This window comes from Lutjanus erythropterus, chromosome 15 (assembly GCF_056507025.1).
Source record: "Lutjanus erythropterus isolate fLutEry1 chromosome 15, fLutEry1.hap2, whole genome shotgun sequence".
NCBI classification, from domain to species: Eukaryota; Metazoa; Chordata; class Actinopteri; order Lutjaniformes; family Lutjanidae; genus Lutjanus; species Lutjanus erythropterus.
In genome coordinates, this window is record NC_139331.1 from 29,896,589 (window position 1) to 29,918,337 (window position 21,749).

At 39.8% G+C, this 21,749-nt stretch overlaps 1 protein-coding gene across 1 annotated transcript in view; it reads left to right on the top strand.

Moving 5' to 3' along the window:
• The window catches only part of igf2r (insulin-like growth factor 2 receptor), a 56,033-nt gene that overhangs the window by 23,847 nt on the left and 10,437 nt on the right, over positions 1 to 21,749 (top strand). The window contains exons 10-37 of the mRNA XM_084737998.1: positions 1,479 to 1,582; positions 1,966 to 2,130; positions 2,453 to 2,596; positions 3,697 to 3,852; positions 3,987 to 4,124; positions 5,804 to 5,954; positions 6,459 to 6,627; positions 6,800 to 6,915; positions 7,060 to 7,219; positions 7,556 to 7,732; positions 7,828 to 7,923; positions 8,445 to 8,546; positions 8,754 to 8,913; positions 9,650 to 9,826; positions 9,939 to 10,085; positions 11,021 to 11,199; positions 11,889 to 11,976; positions 12,275 to 12,484; positions 12,589 to 12,719; positions 13,534 to 13,637; positions 15,058 to 15,191; positions 15,388 to 15,587; positions 16,771 to 16,897; positions 17,092 to 17,223; positions 18,847 to 19,006; positions 19,561 to 19,669; positions 20,735 to 20,816; positions 20,950 to 21,083. Of these exons, the coding sequence (XP_084594124.1) occupies positions 1,479 to 1,582; positions 1,966 to 2,130; positions 2,453 to 2,596; positions 3,697 to 3,852; positions 3,987 to 4,124; positions 5,804 to 5,954; positions 6,459 to 6,627; positions 6,800 to 6,915; positions 7,060 to 7,219; positions 7,556 to 7,732; positions 7,828 to 7,923; positions 8,445 to 8,546; positions 8,754 to 8,913; positions 9,650 to 9,826; positions 9,939 to 10,085; positions 11,021 to 11,199; positions 11,889 to 11,976; positions 12,275 to 12,484; positions 12,589 to 12,719; positions 13,534 to 13,637; positions 15,058 to 15,191; positions 15,388 to 15,587; positions 16,771 to 16,897; positions 17,092 to 17,223; positions 18,847 to 19,006; positions 19,561 to 19,669; positions 20,735 to 20,816; positions 20,950 to 21,083 (3,952 nt within the window). The remainder of the gene's footprint in view (positions 1 to 1,478; positions 1,583 to 1,965; positions 2,131 to 2,452; positions 2,597 to 3,696; positions 3,853 to 3,986; positions 4,125 to 5,803; positions 5,955 to 6,458; positions 6,628 to 6,799; positions 6,916 to 7,059; positions 7,220 to 7,555; positions 7,733 to 7,827; positions 7,924 to 8,444; positions 8,547 to 8,753; positions 8,914 to 9,649; positions 9,827 to 9,938; positions 10,086 to 11,020; positions 11,200 to 11,888; positions 11,977 to 12,274; positions 12,485 to 12,588; positions 12,720 to 13,533; positions 13,638 to 15,057; positions 15,192 to 15,387; positions 15,588 to 16,770; positions 16,898 to 17,091; positions 17,224 to 18,846; positions 19,007 to 19,560; positions 19,670 to 20,734; positions 20,817 to 20,949; positions 21,084 to 21,749) is intronic.

Below are 21,749 nucleotides of genomic sequence, written 5' to 3' on the forward strand. Positions count from 1 at the left end.
GAAGAATCTTGAGAAATGATCAGAAATTCAATGGGCCATTTTCCTATAATTATGATGTTGAGAGTTTTATAAATCCTAATTAATTGATGGATGCCATAAACCTTGAATCTGAAAATTTAAAGTCTAATGTGTCAGGTTTCTGGGGATGTATTTGCAGAATATGGCAAAAATTGAATATAATATTCATAAGATATTCATATTTTTTTCATGCGTCTATTATCGCCTCCATCAAAGTGGATTCAGGCAGCTAATGTTGAACCAGACTCCAGTCTAAAAGCAGATGTTTTATGGTAGGACCAAATTTTTTTCGCAGGAACTTTAGTTCCACCATCGCTGAGGCTCTTTTCTGTCTCACTTCAATCTACAGACACAATCAGCACACAGTGATGCCACTTACTAACGTCATTAACTAACCTGTGATAAAGGGTTTGCCACAGACACACATGCTGACAGGCCACTTTCACAGTGCTTCTTTTCACCCGAATGGGGGACATGGTTATGGGATGTGACGTGGCTTCTCATCCATCAGTTCTCCTCCACACAAGGTTTTTGCACTGCTAGATGCCACTAAATCCTAAATCCTAGTCCTTTAATTGACAGTTCCTTCATTGATTGTGACAATGTTACAATGTTTGGTTAACTGTCAACCAAATTTAAGTTTCTTTTTTTATCTGTTTGCCACCATGCTAAACGTTTTGTGCTGGTTTGATCACACAAGGATGTTGATTTAAGAAGTGCTGCTATGGCACGTTAAGTTGGGCAGACACTGTATGGATCTGGTCACCCCCAAATTTTAGAATCGGTCCAAATTTTGTCCAGATTTATTGTTGTTTTACTGATTGTCCACGAGCCAGATTGTTGCTTGTTCAGGCAATTAATCAGGCATTAGTCAGGTGGATTTCTGGCACAAATTTTGGCCAGATGTCCTACAATTTCCCTCATATCTGCTGTAAAAAAATCTATTTTAAACTGTAGTGAGCTTGTTTTAATATTTTTTGAGTGGTACTTCAAATGTTGTAGCTAACACTACAGACGTAAAACTGAACTTTGCTGCATAATAGACAGTTTCAACACGCGTGGCTGCCTGGCTCTAGAGAGTTCAACTCACTGGCAGCCAACCCCGCTCATTTGTGAGGCATCCAAAATTTTCTGTTTGGCCATTATCGTGCCAGGATGTTGAACAGCTTGTCTGTGTGTTGGCGCATGTAATGAAATCCACAAACAAACAGAAACAAGGACAAATGCGATCAGATGAATTCACAATACAACCTGCCACACGAACACTTGCAGAAACAACCTTCATGTGACTTTTGCAGAAACTTTTTCACAATTCCTCCAAATTTCAGGTTGCACAGGGTTAGTTCAGGTTAAACATATTAAACACTGGCTCATTGATGAAATGTCAAACGTTGGCAGTATATCAGTATTTTCTTAACTTTGTTCTTCTTCTCCCCCTGTGTTTATTTTTTCATCTTCAGTTATTCAGATGGAGATCTGACTCTGATCTACCCAGATGGTGCCAAATGCTCCACAGGCTTCCAGAGAATGACCATCATCAACTTTGAGTGCAACAAGAATGCATGTGAGACGGACAAGTCCCAACTTTTTTGCAATCATTTTATTTTTTCTCTTTGGCACCATCCAGTGGTAGTATCAAGAATTACACAGTGAGACCATGAGGCACACTGCTACCATGACATGGTCTTCCCGCTGTAAAGTCTGTACACACAATTTGTTCTATACCTGCACAATAGCTCAGTAAAATTAAGATTAATCACAAGGATATGTTTCAATTCGAACACAGGTCAAAATGCAGTGTGATTTATTATATTCTTCCTGTGCAAATTTTCCTCATTAATCTAATTTTACTGTCACCGTCTTATTGAGAATTGTTAAACATGTGGAATCATGTTAAATCTTTAACTTTATTTCTCCTTAATTCATGATTTGCCTTGTTTTTTGCAGCCAACGGTGGGCGAGGGGCTCCAGTTTTTACGGGGGAGACAGACTGCACTTATTACTTTGACTGGGAGACGGCCTTTGCCTGCGTCAAGGAGAAGGAGGATCTACTGTGTCAAGTTAGAGATGGACACAAACATTTTGACCTTACACCCCTCACAAGATACCCTGGTGAGTTTAAAAGCATAGTTTAAAAGCTATCACATCTGTCTGACTGGAGGACACAAACTTTTATTTTTTTGGTATCATATTTAATTTTATTTAGCTCAGTTTTATTTAAATTAAATTTTAAATTAAATTTAGGTGCTTAGTGGCCTGTGTGGCCAGTGCTTAAAAACATTTGTGTCTGTGCCTGAATGTCTGTATTTGTCTCTAAAAAGCAGCTGGTTGTGGCCATGTTCCCTCAATAAGAAACCTTTTCATGTTGTCTGTCATTACTGTGTATTTGCTGCTGAATTGTCACCATTCTCTTTGTCCCTCTATGTCGCTTCAGGGTCAGATAGCAGCGGGAACTGGGAAGTGGTGGATGCTCAATCTCCAAAGTCGGACTCACGTTTCTACCTGAATGTCTGTCACAAGGTCATCCAGTCGGGAGCTGCTGCTGGCTGCCCGCAGAGCGCCTCCATCTGTGGCGTGGGTAAGAGTCTCCCCAAGGATGTGGGTTTCCAAGGATGAAAGGAATGAGACTATTTCAGATCTTTTTCTGCTTGAATTTTGGATAAAGTGCTTGAAAACATAATTGCATTACTTTCATAATAAATTGACCTCTAACCAAAAAGTTCAGTTTTTAGATAAAGAAATGAAACAAATCTGAGAGGGTTAACTGCCAATTGCTTTTGCCTTTTGCTCAAAGTAAAGCTCTGTGAGCCCTCTGATAGAACAGTGAGTGACAACAGACGACAACATGCCAGGAGGTTACCTTTTCAATGAGTGTTGGTTTGAAAAATACAAAAAGCAAACAAATCAATGAAGAATCTGTATAGTCTGCAAAAAGCATGTGCATCTTTTCACCATGGGAAATTCTGCACATAAGTCACATTAGGGAATTTTAAATTAGCCTAACGTTATACTATAGCTGGCTAAAAGTTTGTGTCGCTGGCAATATCTACAGACCAAATGCCAGTCGATTTTTAGGAAGGACTGAGGATGATACAGTATGGTAGTACGAGTATTGTTTGTCAGTTGCAGTACATTCATTTATGGAATATGCAGCATAACAGCTAATATTACCTTTTAATTGACATAGCTCCCAATGTTAACATTAGTTCCTTTAAATGCATAGGTAGCGAGCTAGTGGCAACTTTGACTAAGCTAACGGATAGTTTGGAAATGTAAACCACAGACTGTGCTTCATTTCCCCCTGCACAATCATTCATTGACCGTGATGTGGGTGTTTTGGTTTCATCTCTGTGTGCATCATCTACTTACAGAAAACATTTTGAGACATGAAACTTTCTTGTGTTTTCCTTTAATTTGTCACCCCTCTGTAGAATTGTATCATGAATAAGTAAATAAATAATGATGAGTATATATACAGTATGAATATAAATTTGTAAGGTGCTAGAAAATGCTTGAAGAGTCCTTTTGACATGTAGGAACACTGATTCAAGGAAGTTATAAAAACCTTACATTTATTATTATTCAACTTGAGAGCCATATGTTTGCAAAGAATGACTTATTCCTTTGTTACAGCGAACAGGACCAGTGCAGGTTATTGATTGTGTCTCTCTGCTTCAGATAAGGATAATAAGGCCGTCAGTCTGGGCAGCTTCCTCTCGTCCCCTCAGAAGACTAAAATAGGAAATGACATCAGACTGGTGTATACAGATGGAGATTTCTGCATCGGTAAAAAGACGAGGATCCAAACTACGTTAACCCTGAAGTGCAAACCAGGTAGGCTGAAGAGAGAAAAGTAGTAATTAAATATATGTCTTGTTAACATTTTATTGCTTTTCTCCCTCATTTCCGTGTGGTTGTGATGTTGTTTCTACTCCTCTTACACTTTTCTTTTTGTCCCTTTGCTGTAGGAGATCTGGAGAGCGCTCCAATCCTTCGTCGAATTTCTTCTGATGGATGTGTGTATGAGTTGGAGTGGTACACTGCCGCCGCCTGCGTCCTCTCAAAGACGCAGGGGAGCGACTGCAAGGTGGAGGACCCTCAGGCTGGTACGACACAAACACACAAGTTGGATCAGTGTGGTTTCTGACTGATCGATATTTCACTCGAGTAGGAAGAACACAGCTGTGAAGGAAAGACGAGGAAAAAAGCAACAGGGCTCATGAGGACATGTATCAATGGGAGAAAAGGGATTTTAACACAATACAAACTGCTGGTTAAACCTTGAGAGCAGACAGGGAGAGATTCATCAATATTTAGTGTGTTCAGTCCTGATTTTGAATTCTGCTTGGAGATTTTTTCCAGCTGGTTTCTGAGATCTTCATTATGAAAGGGCTTTATTGTAAGTCTGCAACTTTCAATTATTTTTCAATTAACCCTATAATTGTCTCATAATTGTCTGGAATGGATAAATTGTTTGGCATTAGAAATGCCAGAAATTTTTTTTTTCCTAAAACCCATGGTGGCGTCAGCTGTCTGTATAATCTGACCATCAGTGCAAAATCCAGATATGTTGAACTGACTATCATATGCAACAGAGACAGGCAGCAAATTCCTCACATTTGTGAAGCTGGAACCAAAGGATGTTTGCCATTTTTACTTGAAAAAAAGTATGTAAACTATCAAATTAATGATCAAGGTAGTAAATAAAGGCACCCCTTATTTCATGTAGGGGTCACCCTGCCTTGCCTGAAGTGCCTCCGCTAACCTCTGAATAAGTTACGCTTTTATCAGATGTTTTTCAGGGAAAACAAACAGGAGCACAAACTCACATGGTAAAGGTCAGATATTGAACCAGAGTCTGCATAGAGTTGAAGGCAGTGCCGATGCATTGTTTCAGCTCCACTTTCTAGGTACCAAACTTCAATATGACACACCCACACTGGGTGTTAACCTGGTATAATGACTTTTTGACAGGGTTTGTATAAAGTCTTGAAAGTCTGGAAACAGTTTAAATTTAATTGTTACATTAGAAATGTGCTCGAATTCGAATATACTCCTTGAGAAATGATTGATTTTGAACATAATGTGGTGTTTCATCAAGACAGTCACTTACGTAAACCAAAAATTCTTGAATATTTGAAGTGAAGCCCTCTGTTGATCCCTTCCTCTGGAAATTAGCAGGCATGAAATAATTCTGATAAAAACATACAATCAAACTTGAGATGAACAGCAAAGTGACAATATACATTGATTGTTGTGGTCATAAAGAATTTACAGTTGGATTTATAGTAAGCATTTAGAATGGGGATGATAAATGCTTCCAGAGTCTGAAATTTTGTGGGTTACTTTCCTTAAAAGTGCTTGAAATTTTCTCTTTAAGATATGTACAAACCTGCAGTTGAAAAATCTCAGAGACCACGTTCAGAGTAGCCTGATGTGACCTTCATCAGGGGGATACAGGGTGCCAAAACTTAAAGCAAGAAACTTGCATGCTGCTCGCTTAAATTTATCAATTCCTCTTTTGCTTCTAAAAACATTCAGTACATTCAAAGAAAGTTCAGTCAACTGACCAAACCAGGGTTCCTCAGCTCCACCACCTGGTGGGGATTTCCAGGCATGTTAACCTCCACACCTTTGTGTCACATGAGAGTTGTTGAGCTCACATGAGAATCATTAAAAAGGCCGCTTGTGCTGCCATCTAGCTGCAGCCGCATGATCTGTCCTACCACAACAAACACTGCTTCCCTGAAATCCTTCTCCTTAACCAGCCTCTGTCGCCCCACAGATATCTCTTTCGACTTGTCGCCTCTCTCCAAAGCCAACGGGAGCTTCTACAACCTGACCAGCGGCAGGTACAACTACTACATCAACGTCTGTGGACCTGTCAGTGTTGGCACTTGTCCTGAAAAGGCCGGTGCGTGTCAGGTGGAAACAAGGTAAACAGGAGCCACACTCATTACTGTTGAATCAATATTATATATCTGTCTGCCATTATATAGTGACACGTGTGTTTAACCTGATGTTTTGATTGAAAAAAGACACCAAGATTCCTGGAAGAGTGCATTATTAAATAAAACAGAGAGCCAAGACTGTTTGGTATTTGAGACTTTGCACTATGTTGACCTATGATTGGAATCTTACCAGAATTTAGCTGCAGGATATTTTGTGACATCCACTTGTGTTATGCTCTGTCTCATGGAAATTTAAGACTCTGATCAAGTGAGAGGAAAGAGTAACTAACTGACACAAAAACAAAAGTATTTCAGGTCTGAATCTTTGAACCAGGAGGTCAGATTGTTGCAGTTTTATGAGCGTCACCTCAAGTTAAATGTGTACGCTGTGAAATGAGTGAAGGGATACGTGATGTGAATTGAGACCAACCACACGGATGATATGATGACTTGGGCCTTATTTTAATTTTATACCCTCCTTCGCTTCAGTTCTTGGAGTCTCGGGGAAGCGAACTCCCGTCTGTCGTACTACGACGGCCTGCTCCAGCTCACCTACAGTGACGGCTCCCAGTACAACAACAAGCAACACACTCTCAGATCCACACTCATCTCCTTCCTCTGTGACCCAGAAGCCGGAGCTGGCAACCCCGAATTCCAGGTCAACTCCTCCCTTCCTCTTTCCTTTCATTGTTTAAATTGTCTCTCTGCCTATTTTTTTATTTTTACAGTAAATGTCTACACTTTTGGACGTTTTTTTAATGTGTTCTGTTGACTTTTATTTAAGCCTGCATTCATCTCTACATTTTAATCTCTTCATTTTATGAATCCAGGCTGAGGACAATTACACCTACATCTTCCGCTGGTATACATCCTACGCATGTCCTGAAAGGCCTCATGAGTGTTTGGTGACAGATCCCAAAACTCTTGACCAGTACGACTTATCCAGGTAATGCATGGATACACGTTGTGCCACATTGTCTTAATCCATCAAGCAACCAGGATGTCGTAAAACAACATTTCATACTGTACATAAACAAATTCAGATTCACTCCAGCATGAGATGTGACTTTTGACCTTCTTCTGCCTCCAGCTTGTCACGCTCCACCTCCAGCAGCAACTGGCAGGCCATGGATTTGACAGACACCGCAAACCTGAAGAAGTACTACATCAACATATGTCGGCCTATCAACGCTGTACCAGGCTGCGACCGCCATGCGTCCGTCTGCCAGATGAAGTACATCACCGATAAGGTCTGTCATAGCGAGAAACACGATATGAAAAGCATAGTTGTAATTTTATTTTATTTCTGTAACCTTACTATGGTGTATTTTAATGTTGAAATGTTACACATTATAGTTTTAAATCTGCAAAAACTGTCGAGACTTTTCTCAAAGCTTGTACCTATGCTTCAATTTAAAGCTAGTATACAAAAATGTTTGAAAACCTGGACGCCTTAACAACTGTTTGTCCACCTCTTGAATATTCTCCAGTCGTACTCATTAAAAAAACAAATTTTAACAATTGTTAGCAGGCTGTTTTGTCTCTTAATTGATATTCAGGAGCTGTTTCTTCCTCTCTGTCCTCAGGGCTCTCCAAAGGAGGTTGTGTCAGTCAGTAACATGGGCATTTCCAAACGAGGGCCGATCATCGAAGGCCGCGACCGCCTGCTGCTGGAGTTCACAGACGGCTCTGTCTGTGAGTCGGACGGCCAGAAGCTCACGTACACAACGCGCATCCACCTGGTCTGCTCCAGAGGATCTGTGGTGAGTCGGGTGTGCAGTTCAGACTGTAAAGAGGAGTGCGGCACCGAGCGTTTTGCATGTGTCTGAGAGGTGACTCTGTTTGTGTTCCTGTGCAGTCAATGAGCCTGCGCTTCCTGATATACCAGAACTGCACTGCCAACTTCATTTGGGAGACTGCAGCAGCCTGTGCCATCACCACCATCAAGAACAATGTGAGTTCACGTACATACATTCATCTCACCCTATTTTTAGCTTATTAATGCACACTAAGGAGACAATTCAGAAGGTCATACAGCAGGAAATTGGTATGATTAAAGATATTATAAGGAGCTTTTAACTGTAATGAACGAGTCTCAATTTAATACTAATGCCTCCGTATGACCTACATAAACAAACGAGACCATCAGCGACAAGATTGACTATTCCTATATACCGGTAGTTATTCTTAATGCCTGTCATCACGAGTCTGTTTGAAATCAGATGAAATGAGTCTGCGTTTACATTTTTCGAGGCAAAGTCACAGTGACTAGTATGTTAGGCACTTAAAATCAAGCAGGAGGAGATTTCCATACTTTAATTTTTTACATTTTGTGATTATGGTGGTGGAAACATGACCACTTTTGTGCGTAGGTGCCTTTAAAATCAACAGAATAGACAAGTTCCTCGTAGTAAATTGAAGACGATAGAATATTTGGAAATACTGACAGCCTGAGTTGATGTCTTTGTGTCTCAGAGCTGTGCTGTGGTGGACCCCAACTCTGGCTTTGAGTTCAACCTACAGCCTTTGGCCTCTAAGATTGGATACAGAACAACTGCAAATGGAAAGGACTTCCTGGTAAGTGATGTAGCCAACACATCCATAAAGCCCAAGCTGATATCTTCTAATTGGTTCACACTTGTCATGTAAGATGAGCCAAAGCAACAAATATTTACATTTTAGAAACATTTTGATGTTGTTCTTGAAAAATGACTTGAAATATTACTTGAGTATCAAAATACTTGCTGAAAAGTATAACAATCCATCTTACTCACTGCCCTGCAGGTGAATATCTGCTCAGACGTGGCAGAATGTGGACAGGGCATGGCTGGCTGTGAGCTGGAAGACGGTCACCCCGTGAGCCCAGTGGGGGTAGAGAAGACCCTCCAGTTCACCGATGGCCTGCTCAAACTAACATATAAGGGACCCCTGGACAATCCCACAGGTACCAAAGATAGAAAAATCTGTTTTATGTTTACGGTAACTGAGTGTCATGTTTGATTAACTGTAGTGTGTTTGCATTTACTGTATTTAGAAGCATGTGCTGCAGCTGTAGGGTTTAAACAGGAAGTGATCGGTCGGTGTCCTGACTGTTTCACTGTTACAAGATTATATAGGGAAGTTACATGTGCAAATTAAGTTTGCATCATTTGATGCGAAATAGTTCAGCCCTGATGTCAGTAAAATGGTTGACTTAAATGTAGTGTCCTAATGATTGTACAATGCCAGCCTAACGGTAAGCAAAGCCGTGATTTTTACGTTTACAACACTTTATTAGATTTTTCTGCATGTTTTTGTGAAGAGAGATATACACATAATACAACATACACATGATGCTTTTTATTTTTTGCCGGAGGCATTATATTTTCTGGTTGTCCATCTGTACGTCCCTTTCTTTGTAGCAAGATATCGTAGGGATGCTTTGACAGAATTTGTTCAAACTTGGTATAAATGTCCACTTGGGCTCAAGGATGAACTGATTTGATGTTGATGGTCAAAGGACACTGAGGCAGAGAACCATGATGGGGTGGTTCTAGTTGCTTTTTGCAAATTTGACCAAAGAAGTACGCAAGTCAAAACAAACACAGGACACTGATGTCTAAGTAAAAATAGACTGTAATTTCGGTCGGATTTTCTGCACTGTTTCCCATCTTTTCCTTGAAAATCTCCTTTTTCTTCAGCAACACGGGACACATTCACCATTAATTTCGTGTGTGATCCAAACTCCCACCCTGGCTCAATAAAACTGTTGCGAGAGGACATGAGCTCTTTACCCAGCCATGTGGTCCACGACGCCTTCTTTGAGTTCTCCACTGCTCTGGCCTGCATCCCTGCTCCAGTTGACTGTCAGATTATTGGTATGAACACAAACACAATGAAATAATTTCTAAAAGTCCAGTCCAGTTCAAGGACCCTTACATGCCTCTTCTTTTTCTCATGTGTGTAAATACACTTTTCTCGTACCTTTAGATGCCCACGGTAACGAGTACGACCTGAGGCACCTGATCAGGGATGCGGACGACAGCCCCTGGATCCCCATAGATACAGATATGGTCAAGTCACGCAGCTTTTATATCAACGTCTGCAAACCCCTCCCCCCTGTTAAGGACTGTCCAGGTCAGTACGTTCATCCAAGTTTTTTCACACAATCCACCTTCAGATACACGCAGTAAACAACAGGCTTCAACTGAAATATGGGGACTTTCATATTAAAATGAAATATGGGACATTAAACACCAGTGGAGTAAGAGTTTGGCCTTTTCTTCTTTACATAACAGAAGTAGAACTCCTGGTACCTGTTTGACTCAATTTAACTACAGTTCGATCTTCCATTATATCTGTCATACTTTTGCCAATATTCCCATGAAATTGGCGATTAAATTTTATTATAAGTGGTATTAAAAAGGTCTTAAAAAGTCTTGAATTCAACTTGGAGAACCCTGGAGTAATGATTAAATACAGAGACATTTAAGTTTTAATTTTACACACGTAGAGCTGCAGTGGTTGGTTAAAGGGAAATAAATCAGTAACTATTTGGTCATTTTTCAAGCAAAAATGACAGATATTTGCTGGTTGTGGCTTCTCAAACATGAGGATTTGCTGCTTGGTTTTATCATATATGATAATAAATTAAAAACTTTTTGGTTTTAGACAGCTGGTCAGATAAAACAAGGAATTTAAGGACATCACTTAAGGCTCTGTTATGTTATGATGGATGTTTTTACTACATGATGGACTAATTAATTGTTTAATAATTGACAGATTTATCCATCCTGAAAAAAAGTTGCAGCCGTGATGTTGTGATGTTGCATACGCCGTAATGTGATGTTTCAATATCAGAATCTACTAATTTTGACTTATTTTTTAGTTCAGTTTACAAGGCTTCTACATTTAGGAATCATAGTGGGAACAATGAGGACACTTCGTAATACAACATCAAACATTATATTAAATCATAAAGTCAGATTGCAATTAAAATAAAAGTGAAATTGTCAAGATGTCACATTCTTCCTGTCAGTCTGTAGTTGAACACGTTCTTTTTGTCTTTCCAGTGGGTCCTTTGGGTGCTTGTGGCACAATTGATGGAAAGAGTTACAACCTGGGATACATCCAGTCCAGCCCGCAGGCGGCAGAGGACGGCTCCATCAGCATCGTGTACCAGAACGGAGACAGGTGTGGTGATGCATCCCGCTACTCGACGCGCATCATTCTCCAGTGTAATGACAACCCAGTGAGTATTAGAGCTCTGCTGTGACCGCCCACTCTGAGCCATTTGCCACTGTTAACAGGAGTAAATTATTTTCAGGAGAGTTTTGCTGCAGTGACTGATCAAGTCAAACTTTTGTATTTTTCATTAGTTTTTATTCTTTTTTTTTTTTTTTTAATTTCTGGTTTTTGATTCAGTTTAGTTTCAGTTAATTTCCAGACGACAAGGGTTTTCTCATCCACTTAGTTTTTATTGTTTACAAATGCTTAGATTTAATTGAGTTTTTTATTAGTTTCAGTATTAGTTTTAGTTTTTTATTTTAAATTATAATATGAGGGGTAATTCACAGTGGCAAGACTAAAGAAGTTCAAAATAGGTATTACAATACAAACACTCACTCCCACTTTCAATAAACTCTCCCACTTTCTGCACACAAAAGGAAGCATACACCTGCACTAAAGGAGCAGTCTAGTGGTAGTCATGCAGTGCTATAAATTATTTTTATGCCAACAAAAGTGAGTTGAATTAATTTAAAATTGACATTTTATCTTAAATTCATGCAGTGTTTGCATATATTGGTATTTAAGAGGGCAAGTAAGCACAGGGACTAATAGCCTGAACAAGTTGCACAACACGTACAAGTAACCGGGAGAATCACTGATAACGTGGCGCTTTAATTTTGTTTGTGTTTCTGCGTGCCTCTCTGTTTCTAGGGTTCGCCCATGTTTGACCGTCAAGATGGCTGTGAATATGTCTTCATCTGGAGGACATCTGAGGCCTGCCCTATCAGGAAGTCTCAAGGTAAAAACGTGCCTGTGTGTGTGACAAAGTGTGGAAGTCAATATTTTAAGATTAAAGCTGCTGCTACTGAATAATTTGTGCAGATAACAAATACTGATGTTTGGAATTTGATCAAAATACTGTGGTGATGATGTTCAGTCAGTCTGTAAGGAGTAATGGATTGGAAGGGATTGACCCCAACAGAGGCCATAATCAAGTTTCAATTGAACAATAGCACTGACATCCAATAATGATTAAACCTTTGAGAAGGGGAGATGAGAAAATGTGCCTCACTATTCGTCCAAACTTGACCTTCCAGGTGACAACTGTCGGGTTCGTGACCCCAGGAGTGGCTACGAGTTCAACCTGAGCTCTCTGAAGGGCAGAGACTATCCGGTCAGGAATGGGAAGTACACCTACCACCTGTCGGTCTGCGAGGGGCTCAAGAGAGGCATCTGCACCCACGTCGGCACCGGCCCCGACACCGTCGCCTCCTGCCAGGTGGATGGAACCAACCAGAAGATCGGAGGTACGGAAAACCCAACCAAAACCAGCTGAATATTCTGATATTTGATTCAACACTGCATGTATGAATGCATGTCATTATTCTTGTGTGTGTGTGTGTGTGTGCAGGACTGTCAAACCAGCTACTGAGTTACGTGGGAGACCAGCTCATCCTGAACTACACTAATGGAGAGACCTGTCATAAGATATACAAGAGATCCACAGAGATCTACTTCTCCTGTGACCCTACCAGGCATCCTGTGAGTTTGACACGTACAAAGACAGAAAAGAACTGATCTAAAATGATGCATGCAGTGCATCTAAAATGCATGTTTATTGCTTTCACTAATGCACTAATGCGGACATTAGAATGTTGCAATGTTGAGTATCATTGTTTGGTCCACGAATAGCGTGGAGTCTGAGATAATTCAGGCTGAGTTAGTCCCACTGGCAGTGAGATATCACTGTTGTGCTGTTTATCAAAGACATTAGCAAAATAACACACTACACACTTTGAAGGAGAGAATGAGGTGAGTGGCAGTTTGTTGCAACTTAAAACCTCACCATTAGATGCCAGTAAAACCTACACCGATCCTTTAAAAAACATAAATGACCCCATGCAATAAGTTCTGGCAAGGTTTATTTGTGACATGGACCTTTAGGAAAAAATTGCTTATTGAAGAAATCAATACACAGAAAAAGTTATGTTTTTGTTTGTTTCCACGTAAACACATCAGATGCTGCAAAGCCCAGTCAGCACTGTGCAGTTGTTTTGTTTGCTTTGAAAACAAAAAAACACACATTCTACCAGTATCAGTGTAATTTTTGGAGCTTTTGTGCTCTGGAGCTAATGGGGATGATTATTGGTGACTAACTTGATAACAAACAAGACAAAACATGTAAAGTAGACGGTTTTATGTGAAGCTGGAACCAGACTAGGAAAAAAGTGTCAGCATCAATATGCATCTTTTCTTCTGATTCTGATTTTGACAGCACATTTGAATTGAAAGAAATCCACCCCAGCTTGTTAGCAATGGTGACTAACTGTGTGTTGTGTTATTTCACTTTTTTAAGGGAGCACCAGAGTTTATCAAGGAGACTCCAGAATGCACCTACCTGTTCAGCTGGCCCACCGCTCTGGCCTGCATCCCAGTGAAAACAACCAGCTGTTCCTACAAGTAACAATCCTCTACCGCTTTCTATATGTGTCCTCTTCTTTTCTCCCTCTTCCTCCTTTTTATATACACTTTTACGCCTAAGTAGTGAGGAAGCACTATGCAGAATAGCTAAATTAATTCCCTAGATTAATCAAAATACTATGAGCAACATGTTATGAACAGTACAAGCACAGTAATAGGGCAAAGACATCGGTTATAAGCAGAGATGCTGTGTCTTTTTAAATGCGGCAATAACCGTTTAATTTTGAAAGAATAATGCTGCTTTCACACTCATATTCATATATGGGATACATCCAGTTCAGCCTGCAGGATTCAAACGGCAGGCGGCAAAGCAGGTAGTATCATTTTAGTGGACTGGTAACTGTAACAGTACACAGCATTGCTCTCCAAAGTTAAAATATTTGTAACCTTTTGCGGGCCTCTGCAACAGAATTTACACTTTATTTTTATACCTCCCACACACAAGGAGAGAACATGGACAACAAGAAGCAAATAGTCTGTTGGGTTTTTTTGTTGTCATCTCATTTTCAGGCATTTTCAGCAGTGCATTTCTCCTTTACATGTTGAAAATAATGAATGACCTCACGCTTTGGAGAGAATTTAACATTAATTTTAAATGTATAATGGAATATTAAGAGAAATCTGCATTTTGTAGCTGCAAAAATGACTAGAGTAATTATATACAGTAATAGACAGAAAATATTTTTATTTTATATATTTTATTCTATTGTTTCTAAACAATTTAACATTACCATAGCAACACATTGTCGTGTGTGTTGTTATGCCATCCTGCTGTTCTGCTGGATGATGACAGTTTGATTTTCCCGTGGCGTCCAGAAGCTGTGGTCCATCTGCCTCAATCCATATGAATGCAGCATAAATTCGATATTTTTGTGTGTATTTGTGAAAAAGTTTGTTATAAATGGAGGTCACAGATTTTCCCAGTTCTTACATCTGTGTGTGTTTTTCTCTGAGCGTGACTGACAGTTAAAATCCTTAAATCCTTAAAGGAGGTTTTTAAGAATCCGTTGACTAAAGAAAGAAACTCAGGAACAAAAAAAGCTTACGGAGTTCTACCAAAATAAATGCTTCCTGCTTTTGATTAGAAGTTATTTCTGCTCATCTCCTCGAGTGATTGCAGGCCCTTGGAAAAAGTGTAGTGTTGAGTAATAAATAGGACAAGTACTCGTAGGTCTGTGTTTTTTAGATGTCTTTATCTGCACCCAGCATCACGGTCACAGTACCATCTAAAGTAATTACTTTCCAACACTGCTGACCAGACGTCACTGACAATGTAATGACCAACCATAAAACTCAGCTCAGTTACTATAATATAATTAGCAGCTGTTCAAAATCTGCACAGACCTCAAACACACATGAAACTGAATTTTTACCCTCTGTTTGTCTGTTCTGTCCTCAGTGATGGTCAGGGCCTCTCGTACGACCTCTCCCCTCTGGCTATGGACTCTAGGAACTGGGAGGTGGAGCCCTCTACAGACGACACAACGAAACAATATTATATCAACGTCTGCAGGTCACTGGTGCAGCAGGGAGGTCAGTGAGTGTGCTTGTGAAACACAGCAGTCATACTGAAGCACCCAAAACTGAACTTTCTTTAGTAATTCCTCTGATTTAACTGCATATTACTCCTGTTGATGGTACACTGAAATTCAATTTTGATAGGAATTTACATCTTTGAAAATAAATACACTGAAAATCTAAAACTGTCCCTCTGCTCACCGTGCGACAGGTTCATGGAAGTGTCCCTCCAATGCTGCATCCTGTCTGAAGGTTGGAGATGAATACATCAGCCTGGGCCAGGTGGCATCCGGTCCTACATGGGACAAAAGTGTCTTGAAGCTTGAATACACCAGCGGACAGGCCTGTCCTAACGATAGAAGCCGGAACAGGAGCAGCATCATCCGCTTCAAGTGTGAGAAGGACCAAGTGGTGAGGAATATACTACACTACAACACTACAAATGATGATGTATATGATGCAAACATCCCTGAACCTCTTCAGACTGTATGGATGTCAGTCTGTAAAACATGCAGTTAAACCTGCCTCACACTGCAGAATAATCACAATAGTGCAGGTCTAAATGACATAAGTATGAAATATAATGTCACTAAGTTGCTCACCAGGTTTGATTGCCTGTCTGTGGTGTTTTTGTGTAATTGTACACACACAAGAAAAAGTCATATAACAGGTCTCCCTTTTGAGGAACTCAGGAACTAAATCTGAATTTTGAGAGGAGCAACTAGGGATTAAATTAAGTTCTTGTACGATGGTTCTGGATGACAAAAAATAAAAAGTAAATAAGTGGACGAAAGAGAGAAATCAGAAAAAGAGAACAAATCAAGTGAAGGAGAGAAATTAAAACTCTTTTTTATTCATAGTTTCATGACTGTTACAGTGAAAAAGCAGGAAAAAACATTGAACAGATCACAGATTGTATAATTTGAAGAGGGGCGCTCTGGAGTTTTCAGTCAGTTTCCTCATCCATTCATTAAATTTAACTCAGACATCAGAGTCATGCAACAAAAGAAGAACACAGATAAAAGCCACTCTGTTTTTCATCATGCATAAAAATCACATTTCAAATGCTGATGCTGTCATTCTTTATTCTGTCATGCATCTAATTTGCCTAATTTTCACAGTACAAAAAGGACTCTCAAGCCGTCTTTCCACTCAAAGTACCCAAAACTTTTTGAACAGTGAGCACACAAACTAGTTCGCTGGGCAGATTTGTAAAAATGGTGGCTGAAATAAAATGCTGCAAGCTCAGTGCTGCAAGCCCCACCCCCAAAGTTCCTGTACTTCTGTCAGGGGAGGTGGGGTAAAATAAAGTTCCTGAAACTTGGTTTAGACCCTGGTCCCTGCAGTGGACCTCCAAAGGTACGTAGTCCCTGGGGAAAGTTCTTGTAGTGGAAATGTGGCAAGCTTTTTTTAGTTGTTAATTAGGTTGTACTGCAAAAATGTCTGGCCAGTGCCAACTTTTAGCAGCGTATGCGCTGTTTTTTTTCTTTATTTGTGTTAAGAACACCAGGTAAATATAGTAAAGAAGAAGCAGGTGTTTATTCCAAATAAAAATATAAATAGCAAAACATATGTGTTCTTATCTCCCATCCAGGACTTACGGCCGACTCTAATCTCTGCCATTGAGGACTGTGTGTACACTTTCCTCTGGTTAACAGCTGCTGCCTGCCCTCTAAACAGCATCCAACACGACGACTGCAGGGTCACCAACCCTGCTACAGGTCAGACACCCACACAAATCAACAGTTCTCTACACATTGTGCATATGTACAGACCGGTTAGTAGTATGTCCTTATCATTTTATTGACTGGTAACAATAGAAACTGGAAAAATGTGTAAGTGTAGAAATGGCATGAAAGTTTACATAATAACCCACTTCTTCTTTACCAAACCTTGTTAATCCCCTCTGCTGCAGGTCATTTGTTTGATCTCAACTCCCTGACAAAGGAAGGAGGTTACACCGTGTACGATCATCAGGAACACAGGAAGATGTTCCGCATGAACATCTGTGGAAACGTGACCAACACTGGATGCAGCCCTGGAACTGGTACGTAGATCCGTCCAGTGACCGGGTCCAGTGACCGCTCTATTGTTTTTACACAGTATGGAGGTTATTGCAATGGGCCAAAAATCATTTGGCATATTTAATTGTTTAAACTGTGCATCACAGTTGCAAAGTCAGCATTGGAATTAGCTTATATCCTGTATGCTACGATGCACTTTATATCCTCTTTATTAAATATCTTATTAAAGGCGTTCTCAGTGGGAAACGATGGATTTGCAAAACCTGCAGACAGTTTCTCTCCATCACTGAAAGACTCAAAGGTCACTTGCTTATGTCATAAGCATCACCAGTGTGCGCACATAAAAATCCCTTAGCAGGCAATAAGATCATCCTTTAACCAGATTATAACTTTTTAGTTTTCAGAATGGGGCGCTGGGATGGAAACAACTATTACTTGACCTGACGTTACCATCTAAACTCCTTTCTCCTGTAGTTCATTGATAAGTCTCGGCCTGCAGCTCAGTTGATTTTCGGACACAGTTTCACAGACATCATAGTGACAACTCATGAGATTCAGGCCGTAAAATAAATCACTCCTGTATACGCATGCAGTGACATGTCATTCTTTTTCTATGAGTTACTTGATTTGGATGCAAATGAGCAGAAATATGTAAATATATTTAATTATTTTAAAGTTATCTAGTAGACTGAACATGAACTTATTCTACTTGTACAAAACTGATGAAAAGCATAAAGTTGAAAAAATAAGTTTTTGTGCACATAACAAACTTCCTAAACAAAATAAATACTTAAACTTGAGAGAAAGCTGCCTGAAAGAAGACAAAGAAAACAAAAGAGGTCTCCGGGTTTTGCAGCTCCTGCAGGCTGCACAATAATAGTGTAAGAAGTTGAACACTGAAACACCAGAGCTAAGCAAAAAAAAAAAGAGCTCTTTTCACTTTTATTAAACTGCATTTGCTTTGCAGATTCAAATAAACTGATTTATCCTGATTAAATCTGTTGTAACAACAAATGAAGAGAGAGACTGATCAAGAATTCATTCACCGCTCTCCTGGTTACTGTTTAGTCCCGCTCAGACGTCCGTATGGTTTATGTAACACTGAGAACATGCTGCGAGCGTAATAAGAGACCTGAAATTCCAGCACTTCTCAAATTATTGACTGATCTTTCACCAGGGGTTATAGTAAATACTCCACAGAGAGAGAACGCATGCCTCTGCCAGTGGGTCTGAAATGTTTAATCTGCATCAAAATACGTCATGATCGACAATTATGGGACTGTGTGCCAGATGTTTTTTCTTAAAGTGCGTGCAGTAGTTCATGAGAAAATATCAAAACTTCTCAATCATTAAAAAATAAATCATAATGACTTTTTCACGGCTTCTCGGTCTGAACTTCCACCAAATGTCACTGAAATTTGTGAGAAACTAAAAAAACAGCTGCTAAAAGAGAATTTATTGGACAATATAATAAAGCAAGCGGTTGGACAAATTAAGCGCTCATGTTGTCATTTTAAAACACTGCGATCCACCTAAAATAACTATCATTAGTGTATGTTTTTTCCATATGCATCTTTGGGACTAATAAAACTCTATGTATGCACTTAGGTACTAATTTGAAGTATCCTGCGCATATTGTGTTGCAGCTGTGTGTATTAAGGATCCCAGTACGGCAGTGAGCGGCGGTCAGGTGAGCAGAAAACTCTCATACAAGGATCAAGTTCTGGAGCTGACGTATGAAGGAGGAAGTTCCTGCGCAGCAAACCCCGAACTCAAACACAAAACCATCATCCACTTCATCTGCAGGTACTGCCCCCGTATTCTATGAGTTAGTCTTACAGGTGGAGCTTGAACTGGACCGTGAACCCGCTGTAACGCAACATCAGACAGTCTGCTAGCTCAACATGTCCTTTGATTCGATTTTAGTCTCAAGACACAGAAAAACAACACAACAAACTGTAATGTGTGTAAAGCCAAGATCCCAAGGGTTGAAAATTGTTTTATTGGTTATCAGCAGACATCGAAATTAAGGTGTCAGAATCTGATTGGAACTGAAAAAGTGTCTTGCTTTGGAAAGATCAGCAGGTCATTGGTTTTATGCCCTGACAACTGTCATTTACATTTTCAAATTCTTCTATAAAAAGATGTGTGATAGTGTGATGTGTGATATAGCGGCACATAAGCTACACTGCGTTGTCTTTCAAATGCCACAAGGCAAAGGAGAAGTGTTGAGAGCAGTATTGGGAGAACTGGAGAAATACTGCACAGTCCAGATTATTGCACTTGAAGGGCAATACATGGAGAAAATGTGAATATATTTTGTTTGCTGTGCTCTGAATATTTGCATTGCGTTTTTGTAGGCCACCTAACATGGGCTCGGCCCCTCCAGAGCCAGTTCTCATCGACTCAGTCGCTGAGACCTGCACGCACTTCTTCTCTTTCCACACACCCCTCGTCTGTGAACAGCCAGTAAGTATTGTTTTAGGGTGATAAATCAGAGCGCTGTGACTCTCAGTAAGCCTGGCCTGGTTCACAGAGTAAATATTTATCTGTTTCAAATTTCAGTAAACTTTTGTCTGAGAAGATTGTCCCGTCCATCACAGTAAAAAAAAATACAGGATGTGCAAAATCCTCAGTAGTGTTTCAGTAAACTAACTGTGTGGTCAGAAACGATTGAATCGTGCATCTAAACGCAGTCATACAGATGTGATTTTCAGTGCACAAGCTATTTCAACATATTGAAGTGAAAGAATATGGATGATTCCCCTACAAAATAAAACTAAATTGGCCTTTTTACAGAACAAATTGAATATCAGTTGAATGTAGTCTGCTGATGGCTTCTTCAGAGACCTCTCAAGGATAATCAAGTAGGCAAGAATGTAGCCTTAAATTCTGTGGTGCAGAATAACTCATGGGATTGTCTCCAACTCGCTTCTTCCAAAATAATTGTTAAAACTCAGGTGCATTCAAAAGACCAAAAGAATATTGTAAGAAAACTTTCTATAGACTTTGTAGAGTAGAATGGTTATTGGATTTTGGCTCTCTATGCTCTATAAAGCTGTAAAGTTGTACCACAAACAAGGTGAAGCAGCCTTTAGTTTCTATGCTCCCCACCTGTGGAACAAACTTCCAGAACACCTGAGGTCAGCTGAAACTGTCAGTTTATTTAAATCAGGTCTTAAAACATTACTGTTTACTGCAGCCTACCAGTGAAGTGGATACGTTACATATTTTTAGGATAATCTGTAGCTATTGTTTTCATATTTGTCTGCTGTCGCTTTTGTTTCATGTTTGCTTCTCTCTTTATATGCATTTCTGTAATGTTTTAAACTATTTATTGTCCTGCTTTTAGCTTTTGTTTTTAATTATCTCAAATGCAATTTTAATGCTCTTTTATTGTTTCTAATTTAATGCATTTTCAAGTTCTGTAAAGCACCTTGAATTGCCTTGTGTATGAATGGTGCTATACAAATAAAATTGCCTTGCCTTGCCTTGCCACTGACACCTTTTTTTCCTTTTTATTTAATTTTTCAGGTTAAGTGTTCAGTCCAGAATGGCTCTGGTCTCATTGATCTAACTCCTCTGATTCATGTCAGTGGATACTACACAGCCACAGGTACACGTGTCAGATGTCTGGCAGTATGCATCATGTCAAAGTATATTTTCAGTCATGTGCATCATTTCTGGGGCGCAACATTCGTCCATATTCACCATATGTCTGTTTCTATCCTCCAATGCTGTCCTCTCAGATGATGCAGTGGACCAAAGTGACGAGTCTCCAGACTTCTACATCAACATCTGTCAGCCTCTGAACCCCATCCCCGGGGTCACCTGCCCTCCTGGAGCTGCAGTCTGTATGGATCCTGATCATGGGCCTCCTGTGGTAAGATACGCAACACAATCATCCCAAACACAGACACACAGATTCTCAGATGGCACCTTTGATGCAACAGCATGATTTTAGCTATACAAAGTTTATAATAGTCTTGTAACTCTAACAGTTTGGGGAAACATCACTATTGAAGTGACTAATCCTCTCAGGTGCATAATAAATCTTGTGAAGGATTTTTTTAAGATTTAAATTTATTTTATTTGACATGGCCATAGCAACAGCATTGGATGTACAATTATGCACAAGCACCAGATGCTTTATTGAGTGTTTGTTGCGAAATGCAAATATACAACACCTGTCTGCAGGAGGCTTTTTCTAAAGTTAAAATAAAAAGAAGAAAAAAATGTCTGATGTTCATCAAATTGTTTGCTGTGACATTTGGAATCTCAGTCGAAATTCCAAGTCAAAGAATGCTGGATTCATACTTTGTCCAAAACACTTTCCTGAGTAAAAATATTGGCCGAAATGGCGACACATGACAACAAAGTTCAAGCTGCATGCACAGTTTATATCATGTTCATTCTGATACACATTAATGGCGTTCTTCTTCCTCAATAATTGTTGATATCTACACTAAAGCGGTCATATTACGGAGGTTCTCTTTGCATTTAGTGTTGCCGAAAATATGACTGGTGTGTTTTGACTGTAGCTGTGAGT